General features: G+C 38.9%; 1 protein-coding gene across 1 annotated transcript in view; it reads right to left on the bottom strand.

The window, feature by feature from the left end:
- Positions 1-24,999, bottom strand: part of pitpnm3 (PITPNM family member 3) — a 166,693-nt gene that overhangs the window by 25,057 nt on the left and 116,637 nt on the right. Inside the window, exons 10-13 of the mRNA XM_057838597.1 lie at positions 23,793-23,963; positions 14,290-14,457; positions 14,072-14,220; positions 1,431-1,547 (exon numbers count right to left, since the gene is read on the bottom strand). Of these exons, the coding sequence (XP_057694580.1) occupies positions 1,431-1,547; positions 14,072-14,220; positions 14,290-14,457; positions 23,793-23,963 (605 nt within the window). The remainder of the gene's footprint in view (positions 1-1,430; positions 1,548-14,071; positions 14,221-14,289; positions 14,458-23,792; positions 23,964-24,999) is intronic.

The following is a 24,999-nucleotide window of genomic DNA, read 5'->3' on the forward strand; positions in this document are numbered from 1 at the left end:
AAAATAAACGTATTAATCAGCAAAATCAGCTGAATCCTTCGTCCTCATACACAACAGTACGCTGTATAGTGAAGAGGACGTCTTCTACCGTACACGTCACTGCGCCCTCCTCCTCAATGCAAGACCGAAGCCGGAAGTCACTCATTTCCATGGCGCGGGATTAAAAAAACTAAATAAATATAGCAATCGCTTCCACACACATCCAAGCGGTCCATATCATTCAGGAGCATAAAATACCGCGTGTATTATGAAATGAACATGCTTTTTCGTGTCACATGCACTTTAATGGGAGGTGTGCAAGGAGTAAACATTTACTCTCCAAGAAGAACATGATGGCCAGACTGAAGTTTGCCACCGTAAATGTAGACAAAGACCAGGACTTCTGAAATAATGTTCTTTGGACAGGTTGATCTAAAATTGAATTATTTGGACACCAGAACAGAGAACATGTTTGGCATAAACCCAATCCAGCATTCCAGGAAAAGAACCTCATACCAGCAGTGAAGCATGGAGGTGGAAGTGTCATGGTTTGGGGCTGCTTTGCTTCAGCAGGATCTGGGCAGCTCACCATCATATAATCCACCATAATTTCTATGGTGTATCAGAGGGTGCTTGAGGAACATGTGACAACATCTGTGAAAAAATGAAGTCTGAAGCAAAACTGGACCCTGCAACATGACAATGACCCAAAACATACCAGTAAATACACCAAAGACCAGCTGAAAAGGAAGAAATGGAGAGTCCTGGAATGGCCGGGTCAAAGCCCAGATCTTAATCCCATTAAGATGCTGTGGTGTGACTCGAAACAGGCTGTACATGCAAGAGATCCCTCAAACATCTCACAGCTGAACATATTCTGCGTTGAGGGGTGGGACAAACTTTCTTCCGACCGATGTCAAAGACTGGTAGATGGCTACAAAAAGCGTCTCACTAAAGTTACTACTACTATTAGGTGGTAGGGTGTCCTAACTTTTCATCAGCTAGAATATGCTTTTTTAAATATACAGTCTATATTTGGTTTAATGAGTAAAACAATGTTAATTTTCGTTGCTTACCTGCAATTAAATCAATTTCTTTAACAGAGATGGTATTAAATGGTATTATACTTATATAGCGCTTTTCCTCCTTTCAAGGCGCTCAAAGTGCTTTACACTATATTGCCAATAAAGAAAAACAAGATCAGACATTGATATGTGAACATTTCTAAATAAAGAACTGAATATTTAATGGGGTGTCCTAAGTTTTTTCACATGACTGTAAGTCCTGAATCATAATTATTATAAGACCGTCAGAGCATTCACTGCAATAGTGACAGGCAACATTATGCACATTTTTTTCTTAGTATGTTGGGGTCTATTTGGCATGGAGCAGAAGGGAGGAAAAAGTAGGACGTGCTCATGCAACACAAACAGAATCAGAGTGTTGCATACCCTCAGCTTGACATGCGTCCTCCGTCGCAACCACTTTTCTCGCGGGCTGGAGGGCGAAAAAGGGGCCGAGTCCAGATTGTCTGCTTCCTGTGTCTTCACAAAGTCACACCGCATGAGCTGTGAATAATCAAACATGACACAATATAAACACTGAAAAATCCTTTAGGCCAGTGTTTTAAAATAAGGATTCCTAAACTGGGGATGTAGTGGGCTAGATTGTTTTTCTGTGTGAAAAAGTTAACATCATACTGTACATACTAAATGTCGACATACACACACCCACACACATATATAAACTCACATACATACATAAAAACACATGAACATATACTGTATGGTAACACTTTACAATAAGGGTCCCTTAAAGTGCATGTGACACGAAAAAGCATGTTTATTTCATAATACACGCGGTATTTTATGCTCCTGAATGATATGGATCGCTTGGATGTGTGTGGAAGCGATCGCTATATTTATTTAGTATTTTGAATCCCGCGCCATGAAAATGAGTGACTTCCGGCTTCGGTCTTGCATTGAGGAGGAGGGCGCTGTGACGTGTACGGGTGAAGGCGTCCTCTTCATTATATAGTCGTACTGTTGTGTATGAGGACTAAGGATTCAGCTGATTTTTCAGATTAATACTTTTATTTTTCGCATCACGCCAGCCAAACGGCTGCAGAAAAATCGTGCTGCATGAGGGAGAGGCGTGTGCGCCTTTTTGGCGTTTCAAAAGGTTCCCATTCACCGTGGATATTGGCCAAAATAAGCCCGACTACTGTGGGACCATTGGACTTACGAGGAAGTAACTAAACATCTTGTTTTGTATTATGTCAAAAACGAATACAGCGATTACAAAGTAAACACTACAAACTTTCTTTAAATAAAGGACTACTTACGTTTGATCATTGATAGGCATGTAAAAAGCTCTCCTCATGCACATTAGCTGCACGTTAGCTGCACAACAACTGCAGCCGCCCTCCTCCGAGGAACGAGCTGTCAATTGCTCTCCGCCGGGCGGTTTGCCGATCCGCGAAGACAATCGACAACCCAGTCGTCATGTCAAATAATCCGGGCTAGTTATGTGTGATTTTCCGCTTCGAAGACTTTGAAACATCACTTGGTTCGGGTTAGCATGTCGGCTAGCTGTCACGCCTCTTGGTTTGTTTACATTCTACAAAGCCGGGGAAGGGAAATGACATATGTCCGATTTAGGTGTCATAAAATATCATTCGGGAGGTGCGACAGTAAAGGTGAAGTCGACAGTTTTGACCATTATGGAGTAATTTTGCCATGTCGTCCTGAATAAGTGCATTTTTATTATTTCATGTTCCATTTAGCACAAGACTGTTATTTATCATGACCATGCCAATTATTTAGCAGTTGGGGAAAAATACTTGGATAAAAAGAATATCCTGTAAAAATATTGGAGTAGAGAGACTGAAATAATGACATTTTGCGGCTCTCTTCGTCGAGTTTTCCTCGTTCTGAATAATTCCCCCTCAATGGGCTGTATAGTAAAACTTATGAGCCCAGTCTCCCGCTGACGTCATCCACCTGTTGGGGACGCTTGAGCCCTATAACGGTAGGCGTGGCTAACCGGCAGATTAAAAGACTAATTTCTCATCATCTGCACTTTGCTAAATTGTTGTATATAGTCGAATCGTCTCAAAATATGATCCTAATTCACAGAATAATGCTACTTAAGACTTTTTTTCTCCTGTCGTATGCTCTTTAATTAACATTGGTTAATGCATTTTTAGACAATAACTCATGTTTAAGTAACATGAAAATAATTCATTTAATCCCTTATCTAACATTTATTAAAATATTAATTAACATGAGTTAATCTATTAGTTAATGCATTTTAAGACAATAATGTTTAACATTACAATAATTAATATAATTGCTTATCTAACATTTATTAATATATTAATTAACATGAGTTAATGCATTAGTTAATGCATAACCAGACAGTAACTAATAGTTTGGTAAAATTTAAGGGACACATGTGCTGCACTTTACAATAAGGGTCCAAAAAACATTCAGTGAAGGTTAATTAAGGTTAAGTAATACTTGTGAGGTACGTTCACGTGAAATAATACCACACTTAAGGTTAGGTTATAATATATAATATATATAATGCATTACTTATTATTAATTTACATATACATTAGTGCATTAATAAATAGTTATTAATGTATACTGGTACTAGTAAGTGATTTTGTTATTTTAAAATGAGAAACATTGCACTGTGAGTCCTTGGGTGCTGATAACCTAACCTTAAGTATGGTTTTATTTCACGTGAACGTACCTCATAAGTATTACTTAACCTTAATTAACCATTACTGAATGTTTTTTGGACCCTTATTGCAAAGTGTAGCACGTGTCCCTTAACTAAGACGTTATAAATGCTTAAGTACCCCCCCCCCCCCCCCCCTTAACCTTTATTAACAATTACTGAGTGCTTTCTGGACCCTTATTGTAAAGTGTAGCACATGTGTCCCTTAACTAAGAAATTGTAAAGGCTAAGTTAACAAACCCTAACTATAAACCCTAACCCTATATAGGCCTGTATATGTTTTTAATTTTACCAAACCATTAGTTACTGTCTGGTTATGCATTAACTAATGCATTACCTAATGCATTAACTAATGCATTACCTAATGCATTAACTCATGTTAATTGATATATTAATAAATAGATAAGAAATTATATTCATTATTGTAATGTTACTTAAACATTAGTTATTGTCTTAAAATGCATTAACTAATGTTAATTAAGGGACCCTAATTGTAAAGTGTTACCTACTATACATACATACATTCAACTAATGACACAATGTCAACACAATAACAGTTAAAACTAGAGAAGGGCTGTATACCAAAAATTTACCGTTACCAAGATTATTCACGATAGGTTCAATTTCTTTTTTTTTTATTTTTTTATTTTTTTAATGAAACGAGAAAATTAAAGTCTTTTCAGCCGTTTTGACAATGTGTTATTAGGCTTTGCTCATTGCCCTTTAAGAAAGTAGACAGTGTGCTTATGTTTGAAGTCACGTGGCTATCAGAAAATCAAACAAACAGAAGCACGTTGCTATCATTTGGTACACTAACGCTACAAGTAAACGTGATGGATAGAGTCAGATAATTGTAAAACAGCAACCGGTAGCCAGGCCACATGCACTAGTAGTATAGCATTAGTCGACGCTCATAATGTGGTGTTGTTGCCAAGAAATAACTCGACATCGGTTGTCTGGAAATATTTTGAATTCGAAAAGGATGACAAACCATGGAGCCCTACATCAGATTGACAGTCCATTTCATAAACAACAAGTGGGAGCTGCACACACAGGTGCTGGATACAGCCTATTTCTTGGACAACCACACGAGTGAAAGGAAGCTCAGGACTTGTAGGAGAACTACAGTGTAACACAGAAGTGAGTACACCCCTCGCATTTCTGCAGATATTTAAGTATATCTTTTCATGGGACAACACTGACAAAATGAAACTTTGACACAATAAAAAGTAGTCTGTGTTCAGCTTATATAAATAATAGTTTATTTATTTTCCCCTCAAAATAACTCAAAATATAGTCATTAATATCTAAACCCCTGGCAACAAAAGTGAGTACACCCCTATGAAAAAATGCACATCCCTAAATGTCCAAATTGAGTACTGCTTCTTATTTTCCTTCATAAATGTCATGTGACTCGTTACAGGAGTGCTGTCGGCATTGCTGCAGAGATTGAAGAGGTGGGGGGGGTCAGCCTGTTAGTGCTCGCAAACAGCCCGCAAACAGTTTGCAAAGACATGTCAACAAAGCACATGGATTACTGGAACCATGTACTACGGTCTGATGACATGGGCAGGCTTTCTTGTGTACCGTCTTCAGAAGAGGCTTCCTCCTGGGGTGACAGCCATGCACACCAATTTGATGTGGAGTGCGGCGTATGGTCTGAGAACTAACAGGCTGACCCCCCACCTCTTCAATCTCTGCAGCAATGCTGACAGCACGCCTGTAACGAGTCACATAAAATTTTGGAGGGAAAATGACAAGCAGTACTCAATTTGGACATTTAGGGATGTAAATATTTATTATGGGGTGTACTCACTTTTTTTTGCCAGGGGTTTAGATATTAATGGCTATATTTTGAGTTATTTTTAGGGGAAAATAAATTAACTCTACTGTATGAGCTGCACACAGACTACTTTTAATTGTGTCAAAGTGTCATTTTGTCAGTGTTGTCCATGAAAAGATCACTTAAATACTACAATACTTAAATTAGGGCTGTCAAACGATTAAAATTTTTAATCGAGTTAATTACAGCTTAAAAATTAATTAATCGTAATTCAAACCATCTCTAAAATATGCCATATTTTTCTATAAATTATTGGTGGAATGGAAAGATAAGACACAAGATGAATATATACATTCAACATACGGTACATAAGTACTGTATTTGTTTATTATAACAATAAATCAACAAGATGGCATTAACATTATGAACATTCTCTTAAAGCGATCCATGGATAGAAAGACTTGTAGTTCTTAAAAGATAATGTTAGTACAAGTTATAGAAATTTTATATTAAAACCCCTCTTAATGTTTTTGTTTTAATAAAATTTGTAAAATTTTCAATCAAAAAATAAACTAGTAGCCCCCCATTGTTGATGTCAATAATTACACAATGCTCATGGGTGCTGAAGCCCACAAAATCAGTCGCACCCAAGCACCAGCAGAGGGTGACAAAACTAAAAAAAAAAAAAAACACAAGTAACAAGTGGACATTGCACTCTGCTGTCATTTTAATCTGTTTGAGCGGGGCATGTGCGTTAATTGCGTCACATATTTTAACGTGAATAATTTTTAAAAATAATTACCGCCCGTTAACGTGATAATTTTGACAGCCCTAACTTAAATATCTACAGAAATGCGAGGGGTGTACTCAATTTTGTGATACACTGTATGTCACCATCACCAATGACAGCAGCATTCACGTTGTCAAAGTGGGTGGGAGCAGTGCTTTGGGCAGAGACTGCACTTAGCAATCAGTATGTCACGTTATTTTGTATCTGTGTGTGTGACTTATCTAATAGCTTTTATGATGGTACAATTTACAATAGATCACCAAGGCATTCAGCATAAAGTATATACGTTTAATGGCTACAGCTATTTTTTTTGTATGCGCTTGCTTCATTCTGTGTCATTATTGCCATCATAAAATCTTGAATGTTTCATTGGCATAAGAGTTAGAGCAGTATGGCTGGTGTGTGTGCGTGTATTTCCGAAAATGCTCTGAAAAAACACCTGAAATCGAAAATGGTTAACATGCTAGTCTTTCTCAGTAGGAATTTGAAGTAAACACTATGATGAGTGATCATGTCACAGCAGCCATTAACAACAAGTTGTCCGATACTCGGTCCAGTGTTTGAACTGCACTGCTCAACTCCCTCTTGCTGTAAGTCATTTGTGTTACAATGACATTTTTGCAGAATGGCCATAGCAATATTTACAACATTGTTCAAGTCATAAAAGCTGTTTTAAATGTTTATACTTGAATACTTATTGTTTACATCAGATTTCTATACTTGTATATACTTAATGTTTACACTGAATGTATGATTGCAAAATATATTAAATTGAAAGCTGATAAATAAATCAACGAGAAACAGTTAATTTGTACTTTATGCATTTATTGAAATATTCAAATTATATAACAGTCCGCTTGGGCGAATTTTTGTCATTTATCATTCTCAAGGTATCTGCTCAATTTACCGTGATCAGCAGTTAAGGCCATTTAACACTCCTGATTCCTCCAATTCTTCCTTTCAAATATTTGAATAAAGAAGCATTTCCCAAACGTTTTTTCCAGCCACACACGACTTTCAATTTGAGGTCATTAATACACTTATTTGAGTTAAAAATAATAAAAAGTTATTATTAAAATCAGTCCCCTGGACACACCAAGTCAAAAATGACTTATTAAAAATGTAATGCAGTCTGGTGGTTGGTGGAGTGCATTTCAATTGGAGAAACCTTGAAATGAATACTGCTTTCAAGTTTCATTTACAGGCAGGGAAATATTCCAAATGAAAGCAACATTTTGAATATTGTATACTTGATGAAAAGTGCAGCTCTCTACTTAAACCCAACCCTGCTTTAAAAGCTGTCTTGAACCTTGACTGTTTTTCTTTGAGGTGAGAAAGATATAGGGGGAATACAAAAAAAAATTATCCTGCTTGATTTCCAAAATTTAGCTCATCTGTCATGCTTTCCTCGAGTGCGAGCTGGATTAAGATTTAGCCATATTAGTGTGCTAATAGTGCAGATAGTATTTTCATGCCACGGTTTAATGCCTTATTCCGCACAGTTTCTATAGAAACATGCACACAATGTACGCTGTCACAGTCAATAATAGATTATTTTCCTTTTAATGTTCAGGTTGTCCTCAGTGTCCTTGTGCAATTTCTTCTACATTTTTAGACCCTTCTTTCTTACTTGACACACACCGACAAGTATCACAGTGCTTAAAGAACAGAGTCGACTCCATTTTGTTGCAAGCAAAAAGCTTACTAAATTATTACTACTGTAGACAAATTTCCGAGGTACTTCCGTTTCCTTCCGCATGTCTTCTTGCAACTTCTTTTTTAGAATTTCTCCATCCAAAACAACAGAGGAGCTGGAGTAACATTACTCATCACAATCCCTTAAAAAAGACAATTTGGAAATACTGCATCCATCTGCCACCATCACGACAGGGAAGGACAACAAGTTCATTAAGGCAGATGTGGAACCAAGCTCTTGCCACCACAAAGACCGTGTGTTTTTGTAGCCATGTTGCCGCTGTGTTATGGAAGGTATGTTCTTCCTATCCGTGCATTTTCATGTGTCCGGTGCTCAAAAAATACTGAAGCTAAAATCTTGCGCATTAAACGACATGTTGCCTTTTATATTGTTATTACGATGATGATTGTAATTATGATGATCTTTAATATTATTTACTACAACTACTGTAGTGCTGTGGCTGCAACACATGCAGGCTGCTAGCATTGCAAATGTTACAAGTTTTTTGTTTCTTTGTTTACAGGTGGAAAACGCTGTTTGGCAAGGGAAGACAAGTTGATGTGCCTCACAACAACACTTATTGTATGTTGATGGACATATATCGAGACTACGTGCGTTCTACCCAGGGGCAGCCGAGAGGCTGGGACGGACGGTGGCTTGCCTCGTGGCTGACCATCAGCTAAATCCCTAGATCCAACTACAAGCTTTTTAACTGCAGCAACATTAAGATACGTGATTGGAAATGGAATTACCGAGGACAGCGGGAGAAAGCCCGTCTGGAGGCCACCGAAGGGTCTCCGTAATGTCGGGTGAAACTTTGGCGAGGCTCCCTAAGCTCTGCTGTCTGATAACACATTCCTCGTATGCTCAACCTTTGTTAATATTTTTCTAACAATCATTTTAAATAAATGAAAGAAATGGAATCATGTTGTCCAAATATTTTATTGGGTTAAAGTTAGGGTTAGGGTTAGGTTAGACCCTTGTCCTATATGAATAAAATAATAACATTTCAGAAGGGGAAAAAAATCGTTAAAAAATTACTGTATGTATATGAATATATGTATTACTGATAGATATGTTTACGTATATATGTATTCTGCAGATAAATATTTTACGTTATTTACAATATTTACAAAAATACAAAAGAGTCCAGCAACAACTACAATTGCCAAGTCTCCTGTGGTAATTGGCTAACCGTCAGCATGCAAACACAATCAACAAGAACCGAATTAAACAGACCAATTCCCTCTTGTTATCAGTCAAGGTGACAACTGAAAATGACTATGTGACCGTGGCGCCATCCACGGAGATTAAGTGGGGGGCCGGGGCATAACCCCTCTTCCCCGGTGGCATAAAATGTCACTGCATATAATTGACTTTCCAATATATGAATTTAAAATGAAGACTTTGCCGGTAAAATGTTGTCTATAAAAGTTGTAAAACAATAAAACAAACAACAAAAATTATTGAAATTACCCCAAATTTTTTTTATTTGGGACTAAAATTATTTTTCAAACAGATCATGTGACTAGCACCTTAGAGACGGTCATTTGCTTTGCTCAGGACAAAAAAAAAAACACCTGAGGACAGAACAGGCAAGATGGGTATGCGTATTTTTTCAAACCTAGCGTTTCAAAAGTAACGACAACTACTGAGCGAGAACCAAGGAATGAAGATGTGGACCATGAAACGCGGGAGAGCACCACCAAAATGGTGAGCGGAGTTTAAGTTTGCTCCACTAAAAGTTTAACCCTAAAAAAATGATGGGAAACAAACAAAAACAAACAAAAAAAACGCTCATTTCCAACGTATAAGCATAAATGTTCCTGGCTGGAATATTCAGTCAAAACTCCGCTGGGATGCCTGTATGTATGCATGAGCTAGGCTACAATCCGAGCATATACAGTGGGGCAAATAAGTATGTAGTCAACCACCAATTGTGCAAGTTCTCCTACTTGAGAAGATTAAGAGGCCTGTAATTGTCAACATGGGTAAACCTCAACCATGAGAGACAGAATGTGGAAAAAAACCCAGAAAATCACATTGTTTGATATTTAAATAATTAATTTCCAAATTAGAGTGGAAAATAAGTATTTGTTCACCTACAAACAAGCAAAATTTCTGGCTGTCAAAGAGGTCTAACTTCTTCTAACATGGTTTAACGAGGCTCCACTCGCTACCAATATAATGGCACCTGTTTTAACTCATATATAAAAGACACCTGTCCACTTAAGTCAGTCACACTCCAAACTCCACTACGGCCAAGACCAAAGAGCTGTCGAAGGACACCAGAGACAAAATTGTAGACCTGCACCAGGCTGGGAAGACTGAATCTGCAATAGGTAAAACGCTTGGTGTAAAGAAATCAACTGTGGGTGCAATTATTAGAAAATGGAAGACATACAAAACCACTGATAATCTCCCTCGATCTGGGGCTCCATGCAAGATCTCACCCTGTGGCGTCAAAATGATAACAAGAACGGTGAGCAGAAATCCCAGAACCACAGGGGGGGACCTAGTGAATGACCTACAGAGAGCTGGGACCACAGTAACAAAGGCTACTATCAGTAACACAATGCGCCGCCAGGGACTCAAATCCTGCACTGCCAGACGTGTCCTCCTGCTGAAGAAAGTACACGTCCAGGCCCGTCTGCGGTTCGCTAGACAGCATTTGGATGATCCAGAAGAGGACTGGGAGAATGTGTTATGGTCAGATAAAACCAAAATAGAACTTTTTGGTAGAAAAACAGGTTCTCATGTTTGGAGGAGAAAGAATACTGAATTGCATCCAAAGAACACCATACCCACTGTGAAGCATGGGGGTGGAAACGTCATGCTTTGGGGTTGTTTTTCTGCAAAGGGACCAGGACGACTGATCTGTGTAAAGGAAAAAATGAATGGGGCCATGTATCAAGAGATTTTGAGTGAAAATCTCCTTCCATCAGCAAGGGCATTGAAGATGAGATGTGGCTAACCCTAACCCTAACCCAAAACCCTAACCCTTTCAGCATGACAATGATCCCAAACACACAGCCAGGGCAACAAAGGAGTGGCTTCGTAAGAAGCATTTCAAGGTCCTGGAGTGGCCTAGCTAGTCTCCAGATCTCAACCCCATAGAAAATCTGTGGAGGGAGTTGAAAGTCCGTTTTGCCCAACGACAGCCCCAAAACATCACTGCTCTAGAGGAGATCTGCATGGAGGAATGGGCCAAAATACCAGCAACAGTGTGTCAAAAGCTTGTGAAGAGTTACAGAAAACGTTTTGCCTCCGTTATTGCCAAAAAAGGGTACATAACAAAGTATTGAGATGAACTTTTGGTAATGACCAAATACTTATTTTCCACCATGATTTGTAAATAAATTCTTTAAAAATCAAACAATGTGATTTTCAGTTTTTTTTTCCACATTCTGTCTCTCATGGTTGAGGTTTACCCATGTTGACAATTGCAGGCCTCTCTAATATTTTAAAGTGGGAGAACTTGCACAAATAGTGGTTGACTAAATACTTATTTGCCCCACAGTATCTTGTAAGTCAATTTTATGGCTGACACTGTATTTTGATGTCATCAAAATTTTTGCCCCCCCTTCCCCGCCACAAAAGTCAAACTCCGCCTATGCGTGGCGCTAATAAGTCGACAGATGTTGGGTAAAATAGAACTTTCTTAAGTGTTTAACATTGCCTACCCAGACCTGCTATCAAAGCAGCGTGTAGGCCTACTCTCGGAACACACTGGAGTGTGTTGTGTTCAGGTGCAACTCCGAAGAAAGGACAAATACTGTAAGTGTCATTGTTGAGGCATTTAATTGACTGTTTTTCATAAATCCGGATAAAATGGCCAACCTATAAAAATGTGTCGTGCTACTTTTCCATTGGTTGACCCCTTGTTTGATGCACTTTGTTCCCATGTGATCTCCCATAATGATTTACTGTTCTTTTATTCAATATGTTTTACTTAGTAATGCCCTTTTTTCATCTCTTGTGTTTCCCGGTTTGTTTGCTTGCAATTGTTTCCCTGTGCCATGCATTTCTTCAGTTTATTTTCCATCAAAATGGGCCTTCTCTAATATATCATCTAAAGCTGTCCCTCTGTGGTAAAGCCTGTAAACATGGTGAGCTTTTTGCACATTACCTTACTTGCCCGAAGGAACACAAATAAAAGCACACAATTGATTTCTCGCGCGACGGCCGTGATGGATCGATGGGCGGCGTTAAACTTTTAAGCTTTTGGCGGCTTTCATGCTGTTAATGTTGTCGATTAGCCTTCACACTTGATAGATGCGAAAGGTCCTCACAGATGATTGAATGCATTTCAGGAAGGAAGTTAAATAAATTCATGATGGCTGACACGCACCGACAACTATTACAGTGCTTAGAGTACAGAGTCGGCAGGAAACTCTTGGTACCTCACGACACGATACGATTTGCGATACAAAGCTCACGATAACGATGATCTTACAATGATACAATGACTATCAGGAAATCATTCTAGGATATTCTACAAAACGACTAATAAACAGAAAAACAAGCTATCTTCATCCCTCTGCTGTAAGTTTATCACTAGTAGACGTCCAATCCATTTGAACTGGGAGGGTGGCAGCGAAGGAAAATTTGTTCTGCCAAAAGCGTCGCATGCGCCAATCATCATTTAACTTGTTAAACAGTTGCTGTGCCAACCCATTGTGTGTAAGTGAGAGGATTTGAGTAGACTCACTCAATGTAGTGCTGCCTTGGAACAGACAGGCTCTGTGTGCGCATTACGTGGGCAGGGGGGTAAGGAAACACGCGCTGGAATTAATGTGTGTGTGTGTGTGTGTGTGTGTGTGTGTGTGTGTGTGTGTGTGTGTGTGTGTGTGTGTGTGTGTGTGTGTGTGTATGTGGGGCGACGTTCGAGAGAGCCGGACGTATTGTGTTCGCGGCAATAAACGCCACATGTTAAAAGTGATCCTGAGCAGTTTGCAATTTCCACATGTCACTCCAAGAGTCACGGCCAAGGGAGGTAACAGAAGCATTTAATCAAGCCAAGGATTTTTCTACTAGTACAATACAGTACTTTATTCTTGTTTAAAAATAATTCAGTGGAACAGTAACACGCTTAAAACTTATCATAATTATTACATTTGAAGTGCTTAAAAAACATTAAAAAAATATATATAATTTTTTTTAAAGTATACTTTGGGGAAAAAAGTGAAAAATCATGTCTTATACGTATGTATCTCTTTCCAATGCTAAATCTGAAAAAATACACTGACCACACACAGAAAAAAAGGGGACGCACTACTACGTTTTTTCACTTATCGCGGTGGGTTCTGGTCCCCATTAACCGCGAAAAACGAGGAATCACTGTACTCAATTACTTACTTTGTTCATTTTGAACACCTAATAAATGGGTTACTGTATGACAAAAATAAGGACACTAGTTTTATCGTGTGTTCCCTCTCTATACCCAATGTAAAACAAATACTGTATGTCCTTTAAAAAAAAAGCACAAAGTGATTTTGGCATGCTCGCAGCGATTACACTGGGGGGGAACAATTTGAAAAAATTTGAGTTCAATTTTTATGTTAATTAAAACTAAATTTGGCATGCTGGCTCCAAAATTGCTGTCAGTTCTCTTTTAAGCATGTCAATATGTTTCCTCAATAGCTTATATTGTTATTACCTGCATACACTTATAATTAAAACAGCCATATCCTTCGATTAAAAAAAAAAATGGTAGTGTTGCATAAATATTGCAGTCATGCCTGTTTCTTTTTTTTTTGTTTTTTTTTTGAGAAAATTAGCACATACCTTAAGTATATTGCTTTTCATACGTGATATTATTATTATTATTATTTTGATAAAATGGAGATCCTGTAGTAAAAAAAAACTTGATATGATCGAAAAAAAACCTGAAATCAGTTTTGGATTTTGCACTTAAAAATGTGTTCTAAACAGATGTCAGAACTAACTCAACAAAAATTGTGTTGCCTTGTGTTATCTAAGTAGAGGATATCTCTTCAAAGAGACTATACATATTGCAGGTAAGAATGCATTAATTGACTTGAGGTATCATTGCATCAGGCAGTCAGAGGCCTACCTGTCGAAGGACAAAAGCGGCGACATCAGTGGACTCCCAGTAGGAGGCGTGAAAAAGGTGCGGCAACGCCACCGTGGGGAAGGCGGTCAACACGTCGGGGCAGTAGAGGGAATAGTCCAGCCTCTTAGAGCCCCACCAGCTACTGGAAACTTTAAACACCAAAGATGTAAATGACTTGGTGATAGGACAAGCTCTTTGATTACACCCCACTCACTCACTGTTTGCGATGGCGTCGCCAAGCTGATGGCTGATGGAACCAATGGACATTCGGCTATCCACGCTTGTCATGCTGGCCCGCCGCCGTCCTTTTTCAGGAGAACACTGGGGAGCCGCAGGGGTCTGCTCGCCCTCCAGAAAGACATCGGGATGGCCCTGGATGCTTTCGCCTTTACAAAGGAATGAATCAATCAGGTATTGATGAATTTGTGAGTGAGGGAATCAATATGTATTTTCCAAAGGAAAATCAAATAAAAGAAAGAACATGCTTTCTTTGCATCAATTGTAATGATTCTGAAAAAGATTATTTTTTTTAGGTTGCTGCTTGAGGCCTGGCTCACATCCCTAGCTATCTGAGCAGCAACACAAAAACCCTGACCTTTTTTTGTCTAGATAGGATGTGATCAATAGGATGTGATCGATACATTTCAGAGTGTCACAAACAAGCCGCCACTTGGGTCCAGTTGTTTACTGGTAGTCACACTTTCATTTTCAACCAAACGCTGATCTATGAAAAAATCTATTCTTGAACTGGTCAGGCATTATCGTAATTTGAAGCCCTCTGCCTCATCATACTCTAATCTGTCCTGTCTGCCCTTTTCCTGCCCTACTGACGATAGGTGTAGTATTCTCTCCTCGAAGGGTGTGTACCGTTGGTAAATAAAGGCATAATAATCTTATAAAGCTACTTATAGCTAGGTAGCATATTTCAACCATGTTTCTGTATTTCAATTCCCTGTGATCATTGTTTTAGTCTGTTACAGGCAGAGCGTCACAGCAGCTTTCACTGCGACAAACTCAGACACGCTGCGTTCTAACGCCGGATTTAGATGGAAACAGGACGAAAGTTTTAGCGCATACAAGCAGGCAGGAGTGTCTCAAGAGTGATTTGGTCGAGGATTCAAGGTAATTATTATATAAAAAAGTAATCATCAATGCACTTTAAAACGTGAAAAAAATAAAATGAATAGAAAAAATTAGTGTAACTTTAGCTTGAAATATTTACGTATAATGAATGATAGCTGTCCGGTTTATTGCTTTTAACCAAGAATTTAGATTGTTTTATGTTCATATCAATAGAATTTTCTGGGATTTACGCATTTACTTACAAGAATTTTCAACTTAAAAAGCTATTTGTTTTGTGATGGCTGCCATGTTGGATTTTGTATCCATACACAATATCGTAACCTTACTTTCAAGTAATCAGGTAAATTTCTGTCAACTGTCCGTTTTTCGGGAAAAAAATAGTAATTTAGACATTTCTACCTCCTTACAAAAAAATCAGCTTTTACATGTTTTGTTTTACGTACCACTTCAATCTAAAAACGACGAGAGCTATATAGCCGGTAAGATGTGCTGAGGCAATAGCGACATCTGAATTTTACATAAATAAGTTGTGATTGTATATAGAAAAATGCTAAATTAGCGTTTGTTGAGTAAAATTAAGATGATTCTGCATGCTCCCCTCAACTATTTAGTTTCTGGTGTGAAAATTGAGTGATTTATTAGCTGTTGAAAACGTATGTCAAAATTGCACAAAAAAAAATTAAATGGGTAGTTTGGGCAAAAACTTATATGGTAAATTTTGCTATTGATCCTGAAAATATAGGTGATTATCTCTGCATTTGGTGATTTTTGTGCATCTAGCACAAAATCTGAGAATCTTATAGCCATTTTAAGTTTTGTTATAGTCATATAAAAAAAAATCTGGATTTTATAAGGGAACGATTTTGATTTTTTTTTTTTTTTTTTTATGTCGCTGCTCATGGAGACTTATATATGCCTATGGGAGATGCCTGTTTTTGTTGTAGGTCGCTGGCGGCTTTGGTTTTGAAAATATTTAAATTTAAAGTTTTCGAAAATAGGCCCCCTACGGAGCAGCCCCGCCCCATTTCCCGTCAACTGATAGTGAAATCTATGAATCTCTTTATACATTGTATATTATTATTGTACCAAAATACAATCAAGCACAAAGGCACTATACCATCTCCCCTATTGGCACATTAAAACAGTTCAAGCACTAATTGAAGACCATCTGAGACAAACCCTAAACCCTTGTTTGAAACCCAAAATCATGCTCAAAATCCTAGTTTGAGATCCTAACCCTGAATGAAAGTCCCAACATTGGCCACAAATCCTAATTCAAAACCCCACTCGCTTCTCGTCTGCATCCCATTTGGAATCAACCCGAAAGACAAGCACGGTCAAACACGAATGCTGAATAACGTCCATGCTGGATCACAATATCAAGCTGGGAACAACACAAGTTGGCAGCTGGCGCTTTTCTAAATAAAGCAGCAGATGCGCTCGCTTGTTACAGCCACAAGAATACAGATGATCCCGAGCCTCAGGTGTGATTAATAAATACTCTCATTCCAGGCCCCATTCAAAGTGGATTTGTTCCAGTAATGAAGACGGAAAGAGTGGAAAGCAGATTAACACCCCGGTCCGATTCCTTGAGTTTTTTTTTTTTTTTCCCTCTCACCCTCACATGTGACCGTGAGTACATCAGGCTGGCTAATGAGGACACCCGTCAAGAGAAGAGTGTTACGCTCCTTCCTGAATTTTTTGTACAATGCTGCACGTAAACAAAAAAAGGAAGACAAGCGTTGCCAAATTAAAAAAAAAAAAAAAGAAACTGAGTGGAAGCTGGAGCTATAACGAGGTCACAGATTCATTATTTTTTATTGAGGGCTGATGCAGAGGCTGCGGCACCGGCTGTAAAAAAAAAACGAAGGACGAAGACAAGCCTTCACTCGCCGAGTTGAGGGCGCGTCGACCTCCATTCAGCCTTTATAAATATATCGTAATAGCCTTTTCAAATACATTAATCACACAACATTTACGGCATTTAAATCACTTCAATTGACCCGGTAATAAACATATAAGCAAATACAGTGGTTTGAAAAAGTATCTGAAGTTTTTGGAATTTCTCACATTTCTGTATAAAATCATAATCAAATGTGATTGGATCTTTGTCAAAATAACACAGATGTAAAAACAGTGTCTGCTTTAACTAAAACCACCCAAAAATGTATAGTTTTGCATATTTTAATGAGGCTAGCATGCAAACAATGACAGAAGGGGGAAGAACCTTCTGCCTAAGGAGGCTTAAAGAGCAACTGAAACCAATTTTTACCGAACATATTAAGTCAGGTGTGTGCCCAATCACTGATGAGTGGTTTAAAGCTGCCCTGCCAACTATAAAACACACACCTGGTATGAAATGTCTTGATGAGAAGCACTGTCTGATGTGCATCATGGCTCGGTCAAAAAAGCCAAAAGTCTGAAGCTGGGAAAGAATACAAAACTATCTATAAAAGTGTGGATGTTCATGAATTGACAGTCAGAGAGGTTGTCTACAAATGGAGAGAGTCTGGCAATGTTGCTTCTCTCCCAAGGAGTGGCCGTCCCAGGGGTCGCGTTAACCGAATATTTTCCGTCGTTGACCAATTTTTTAAAACGGTGACGGAAAAAACTGAAGTCCATCTGTCATCTTGACAGGTTGCAATTCACACCCCAGACCACAGGGTGGTGAGTGAGCATATTAATTAGCTATTGTCTCTCTTGATGCATGGCGTCGTTGGCCTTACTCGGAAAAATGTCAAGGCAACTAGTGAGTGTCCGAAGTTTCTTCAAAAAGCCCCAAAACGACGATGGTGTTGACAAAAGAGGTGAAAAAAGAGGAACTGCACAAGCGGGCATGCAATTCAAGTTCATGCGCACCAGGAGGAAGGTGTGAGACTACGTTCAGGCCACACCAGGTGAACTGTTAATTTCATTGTTCCATATGTAGCCTACCTACTGGGGCCACAGTCAGCTGTTTTTGTCACTGCGGAGAAAAAAATCATTTAAAAAATTTAAGTGACGGGTAAAAATAGATTATGACCGGATTTTTATGACCGTCAGTCAAAATGACAGACAACGAAAAAGTCTAGCGCAACCTCTGGGCCGTCCACCAAAGATGACACCAACAGTTCAGAGCAGAATACTCAGAGAGGTAAAAAAAAAAACCTAGAGTGTCTACTAAAGACTTACAGAAATCAATGGCACAGTCCAACGTCTCTGTGCACACATCAACTATATGTAAAACTATGGCCAAGAATGGTGTCCATGGGAGGACTCCACGGAGGAAGCCACTGCCGTCTAAAAAAAAGAAACATTGTTGCTCGTTTAATGTTCGCAAAAAGGCACTTGGACGCTCCACAGAAGTTTTGGCCAAAACTAAAGTTGAATTGTTAGGGAGTAACACACAAGGTCATATGTGGACAAAAATGGAACAGCTCACCAACATCAACACCTCATCCCCAACGTGAAGCATGGTGGATGGAGCATCATGATTTGGGGCTGTTTTGCTACCTCAGGGCCTGGACAACTTGCAATCGTTAATGGAAGAATTAATTCAAAAGCTTATCAGGATGCTTTGCAGGAAAACCTGAGGCCGTCTGTCAGACAGATGAAGCTAAAAAGAGGATGGATGCTTCAACAAGACAATGATCCAAAACACAGAAGTAAATCAACTTCAGAATGGTTTCAGAAGAACAAAATACACTTTCTGGAGTGGCCAAGTCAAAGTCCAGACTTGAACCCCATTGAGATGCTCTGGCACAGGGGTGGGCAAACTATTCCACAAAGGGCCGCAGTGGGTGCGGGTTTTTGTTCATACCCATCATGAGGACAGCCTTTCACCAATCTGGTTTCTTACAAGTACAATCAGTTGATTGCAGTCAGGTGCTTCTTGTTTCCACTGAAACCTCATTGGTTAAACTGTCTGTGCTGAATCTGTTGGAACAAAGACCAGGACCCACTGCGGCCCTCAAGGACCGGTTTGCCCACCCCTGCGTCTGGCATGACCTAAAGGCAGCGTTTCACACCAGACATCCCAGTAATCTGACTGAAATACAGGAGTTTTGTAGAGAAGAATGGGCCAAGATTAGCCCTGATCAATGTGCCAAATTGATCTGTGTTTACAGGAAGTGTCTGGTTGAAGTTATTGCTGCCAAAGGGGGTCCACAAAATATTAAATGTGATGGTTCACTTACTTATTTTTCCCCTTCTGTCATTGATTGCATACGATCCTCATTAAAATATGAAAACCTATATATGTTTGGGTGGTTTTAGTTATAGCAGTTTTTTTCATCTGTGTTTTTGAGATCAGATCAAGATCATATTTGATGGTAATTTTATGCAGAAACGTGAGGAATTCCAAAAGGTTCAAATACTTTTTCATACCACTGTAAATAAATACACATGTTGTTTAAACATTACCTTGGTCTTCACAGGAAAAAAAAAAAAATCACAGTTCTCAGTTTCATCTCATTTAGAAGGTAATTGCATGCTGTACCCATTTTAATCTTGACAATAAAGCCGCATTAGCCAGATGATCAATATTGATTATAGAAATGATGATTATTTAATGTGAAGCGCCACTTCTTTTTTCTTTACCCCTCATTCGTGCACACTTGGAATCAAGAAAAACAAGGGAAGAAAAAGAAAGGCTCTTTGCCTTATTACAGACATTTATCTTCATCAAAGATGGACCGAGGATGAATAAGGGTGTCAAAGCGTATTGAGCCCTCGCTTGATTGGCTCCTATGAGCCTCTGTGACAGCTCATTTGCATCATACACATTTATCTATTTTGACAGCAAGCTCAAAAGGGTCAAACCATTACCAACATAAAACCTTTGAAAGCAGGCAACATTTTAACTTTCAATTAGTTTGGTAGCGGATGCCCTCGAGGTGAGTCTGGTGACATTTATACTAATTCATTCCCTGCCATTCACAACGATAGACGTCTACCGGTAATCCATTTAACAGGGAGGGCAGAACATACAAACGTGTTTGCTTCATTTGTATTATTTAAAGCTGAAACGATTACTCGAATAAATCGAGTAACTCAATTTTTAAAAATTGCTCGAGGAATTTTCTCTGCCTCGAGGAATTCTTTAATTTTGCCAGCTCTAAGCATGATGTTTTGCCCGGACAACATTTAATGTGGCACAACCCGTGACGTCACGTGCATACAGGAAGAAGACAGAGGTGGCGGATATACAGTGGGGCAAATAAGTGTTTAGTCAACCACCAATTGTTCAAGTTCTCTTCTAACGAGGCTCCACTCGTTACCTGTATTAATGGTACCTGTTTTAACACATTATCGGTATAAAAGACACCTGTCTACAACTCAGTCACACTCCGAATTCCACTATGGCCAAGACCAAAGAGCTGTTGAAGGACACCAGAGACAAAATTGTAGACCAGGCTGGGAAGACTGAATCTGCAATAGTAACACGCTTGGTGTAAAGAAATCAACTGTGGGAGCAATTATTAGAAAATGGAAGAGATACAAGACCACTGACAATCTCCCTCGATCTGGGGCTCCATGCAAGATCTCATCCCGTGGCGTCAAAATGATAACAAGAACGGTGAGCAAAAAGAACCACACGGGGGGACCTAGTGAATGACCTACACAGAGCTGGGACCACAGTAACAAAGGCTACTATCAGTAACACAATGCGCCGCCAGCGACTCAAATCCTGCACTGCCATACGTGTCCCTCTGCTAAAGAAAGTACACGTCCAGGCCCGTCCGCGGTTCGCTAGAGAGCATTTGGATGATCCAGAAGAGGACTGGGGGAATATGTTATGGTCAGATAAAACCAAAATAGAACTTTTTGGTAGAAATACAGGTTCTCGTGTTTGGAAGAGAAAGAATACTGAATTGCATCCGAAGAACACCATACCCACTGTGAAGCATGGGGGTGGAAACATCATGCTTTGGGGCTGTTTTTCTGCAAAGGGACCAGGACGTCTGATCTGTGTAAAGCAAAGAATGAATGGGGTCATGTATCGAAAGATTTTGAGTGAAAATCTTCTTCCATCAGCAAGGGCATTGAAGATGAGACGTGGCTGGATTTTTCAGCATGACAATGATCCTAAACACATAGCCAGGGCAACAAAGGAGTGACTTCGTGAGAAGCATTTCAAGGTCCTGGAGTGGCCTAGCCAGTCTCCAGATCTCAACCCCATAGAAAATCTGTGGAGGGAGTTGAAAGTCCGTGTTGCCCAACGACAGCCCCCAAACATTACTGCTCTAGAGGAGATCTGCATGGTGGAATGGGCCAAAATACCAGCAACAGTGTGTGAAAAGCTTGTGAAAAGTTACAGAAAACGTTTGGCCTCCGTTATTGCCAACAAAGGGTACATAACAAAGTATTGAGATGAACTCTTGGTATTGTCCAAATACTTATTTTCCACCATGATTTGCAAATAAATTCTTTAAAAATCAAACAATGTGATTTTCTGTTTTTTTTTTTCCACATTCCGTCCCTCATGGTTGAGGTTTACCCATGTTGACAATTCAGATTCAGATTCAGATTCAGAATATTTATTGTAGGCCTCTATAATATTTTCAAGTGGGAGAACTTGCACAATTAGTGTTTGACTAAATACTTATTTGCCCCACTGTATTTGATTTCAACCATGCATGAATATAGAGGTAACGATGAAGAAGCCGAGAGAAACGAAGAAAAAGGCACCGAGAAAAAGCAGAAAATGTCAAAAGTACGAGAGCATTTCAAGCAGGAAACCAAGGCGAACACTGTTTCATGTATTTATTCTAAGACAGCGCTTGCACAACACTACAGCATACTGCAGCTCCACCGAAGGCACCCCGTTTACTCTGAGAGCGGAGGAGCTATACTCAGGACAAGGTAAAATTAAGTTAACATAATGCTAATTAATAAGATAAACTAGGGCTGTCAAAATGATCCCGCTAACGGGCGGTAATTATTTTTTTTAATTAATCATGTTAAAATATTTGACGCAATTAACGCACATGCTCCGTTCAAACAGGTTAAAATGACAGCAGTGTCATGGCCACTTGTTACTTGTGTTTTTTGTCTCCCTCTGCTGGCGCTTTGGTGCGACTGATTTTATGGGTTTAAGCACCATGAGAATTGTGCAATTATTGACATCAACAATGGCAAGCTACTAGTTTATTTTTTGATTGAAAATGTTACAAATTTTATTAGAACGAAAACATTAAGAGGGGTTTTAATATAAAATATAACTTGTACTCACATTTATCTTTTAAGAACTACAAGTCTTTCTATCCATGGATCGCTTTAACAGAATGTTAATAATGTTAATGCCATCTTGTTGATTTATTGTTATAATAAACAAATACAGTACTTATGTACAGTATGTTGAATGTACGTATATATCCGTCTTGTGTCTTATCTTTCCATTCCAACAATAATTTACAGATAAATATGGCATATTTTATAGATGGTTTGAATTGCGATTAATTGCAATTAATTACGATTAATTAATTTTTAAGCTGTGATTAACTCGATTAAAAATTTTAATCGTTTGACAGCCCTAAGAAAGATTAACGTTACTCTACCTTGCTAGCGTAACGTTAGCCCTGAGGAGGGCTCGGTTTCTATTAATTATGACTACTGTCGATGCGTGGCTAACGTGTCTTTCGCTGTAGAGTGGTGAGGGATTAAAAAAACAAAAAACATAATAAAGCTAACTGTCAATTTTAGCTCAGTAGCCATTGATAGATAAAACACCAAGTAACACTGGTGCCTAATGTGCTCCAGTACAGCGGGTATCATACATTTATTTTGAACACAGCAAAAACTCAAAATCCTATCAACACTTACAATTTACAATGACTTAAAACTTAACTAGAACTTAAAAATTGCTTGAAACAAATTGGAAACTCAATTGAAACATGTGGGAAAAAACACCTAACTTGAACTGTTTTCTTAGTTTCAGTATTAGTAAATAGTTATATGCCAAAGTTACGGTGAGTTCGAGGTTCAGTTCATTTTTAGAGCAGATCTTGTTGGTCTATCACAGCAGTTTATGAGTTAAATGAAAACACAAAGAATAATATTGTCTCTTTTTATTGTATTTAAAGATTTGATGTGTAAAAAAAATCATTTAAAGCATATGTTTGCAGATTTTAATGGGTTTAGTGTATTTTTGGAAAGCTTCATTTAAACATTAGATTACCTCGTGGCTACCCAGAAACACAAAGTCAATGTTCCATAACATTTTAAAATAATTTGCTCAGCGCGTTTCTAAATTCAGCTCCCAGCTTGTGTGTGTCTGGTGAGTTGGTTGCGTGCATGTGTGTGCATGCTGAAGAAGGGAAGATGGTGTGGAAGACCTTGAAGCTACTTTGAGCTGTACTGTAAAATTAATCCTCTAATTCATTTTCCACTTGAAGGTGCTCATCACTTATTAAAGTTTAATTACACTTAAATGATTAACTGTTGTTTGTTTTAACCACTATTCATTTCTTTTAGATGGCCATCCAAGTAGAGGGGGAAAAAAAAAACATAATTTAGTCAATGTAAACAATCAGTTGCGCTCACATGAGGCTCGAACCTGATTAAATCCTGGCTAGTGTGATTAAATTGACAACATTTCAAATCGAGCTGAACATGGGTTGATTGTAAATAAACCACCATGAGTATAGTTCTAGCTCACCTATGACCAAGGAGCGTCCGTCGCCCAGAGGGTAGCGTTGGTAGCGTGGCACGGCAAAAGGGGGGAGCTTGTGAAAGAGGGGCTGCAGCAGAGGCTCCAGCCTGGAGGCTGAAGGGTCTGATGGGAAGAAAAGGTTGAAGATCTGCGCGCAGGCCGGGTGGAGCTGATGCACTGAGAGACAATGACACAGTCAGTAGGATGCAGCAGAACAAGGACACACATACTTAAGCCATAATATAGTTAAGTTAAAAATAATCATTGTTAAATTACAGACATTACAGTGTTATACCACTGTAATGTAACCCAAGCCCATTTTATTTTTAAATTCTCGGGCAGGTTTGAGACCATAATTTATATGAATCAGCCTTAAAAAATACTTTTCAAACCCTTTGATCCGTGTGACACTAATAAAATAAGCAAAACCGTAATCTGAAAGGAGTACGGCGATCCCTCGCAACTTCGCATTTCAAACTTCGCGCCCTGGGTCCAGTGCAGATTTTTTTTTCAATTAAAAAAATAAATATATATAATATACGATGTATTTTATAGTGCTGCCACGATCAGATCACGTAGTCTCCCACTCTTGCTCCTGCGGCTTTTCTTGGTCAGGCAGTTCGCTGGAGTTGCTTATTAAAGTTAACGATGATTGACAGACGGTTAAGTTTTGACCTGGCCAGAGACGCTTACTTCAAAGCACTGCATGCGTCAGTCATCGTTTACCTCGTTAAACAGTTGCTGTGGCAACTCATTGTGTGTAAGTGAGGAGCTTGATTGATTTGAGTGGACTCACTCAATGACGCATTGAATAAAGACAAGCATTTTTCTACTTTTATTCTTGTTTAAACATAATTAAGTGGGACAGTAACATGTTTAAAACATTACAGTGATCCCTCGCTACTTCACGCTTCAAACTGTGCCCTCAGTCCATTGCAGATTTTTTTTCCAATTACAAAACAAATAAATACAGATGAGCTGTCCCGATCAAATCACGTTGTCTCACTCTCCCTCCTGCTGCTTTTCTTGGTCAGGCAGTGCACTGGAGTTGCTTATTAAAGTTAACGATGATTAACAGATGTTTGGGTTTGAGCTTGCCAGAGCGCGAACTTCAAAGCGCGGCATGCGTCAATCATTGTTTAACTTGTTAAACAGTTGCTGTGGCAAATCGTTGTGTATAGGTGAGCAGCTTGAGGAGATTTGAGTGGACTGA

The sequence above is a fragment of the Corythoichthys intestinalis genome, chromosome 6 (assembly GCF_030265065.1).
Source record: "Corythoichthys intestinalis isolate RoL2023-P3 chromosome 6, ASM3026506v1, whole genome shotgun sequence".
NCBI lineage: Eukaryota > Metazoa > Chordata > Actinopteri > Syngnathiformes > Syngnathidae > Corythoichthys > Corythoichthys intestinalis.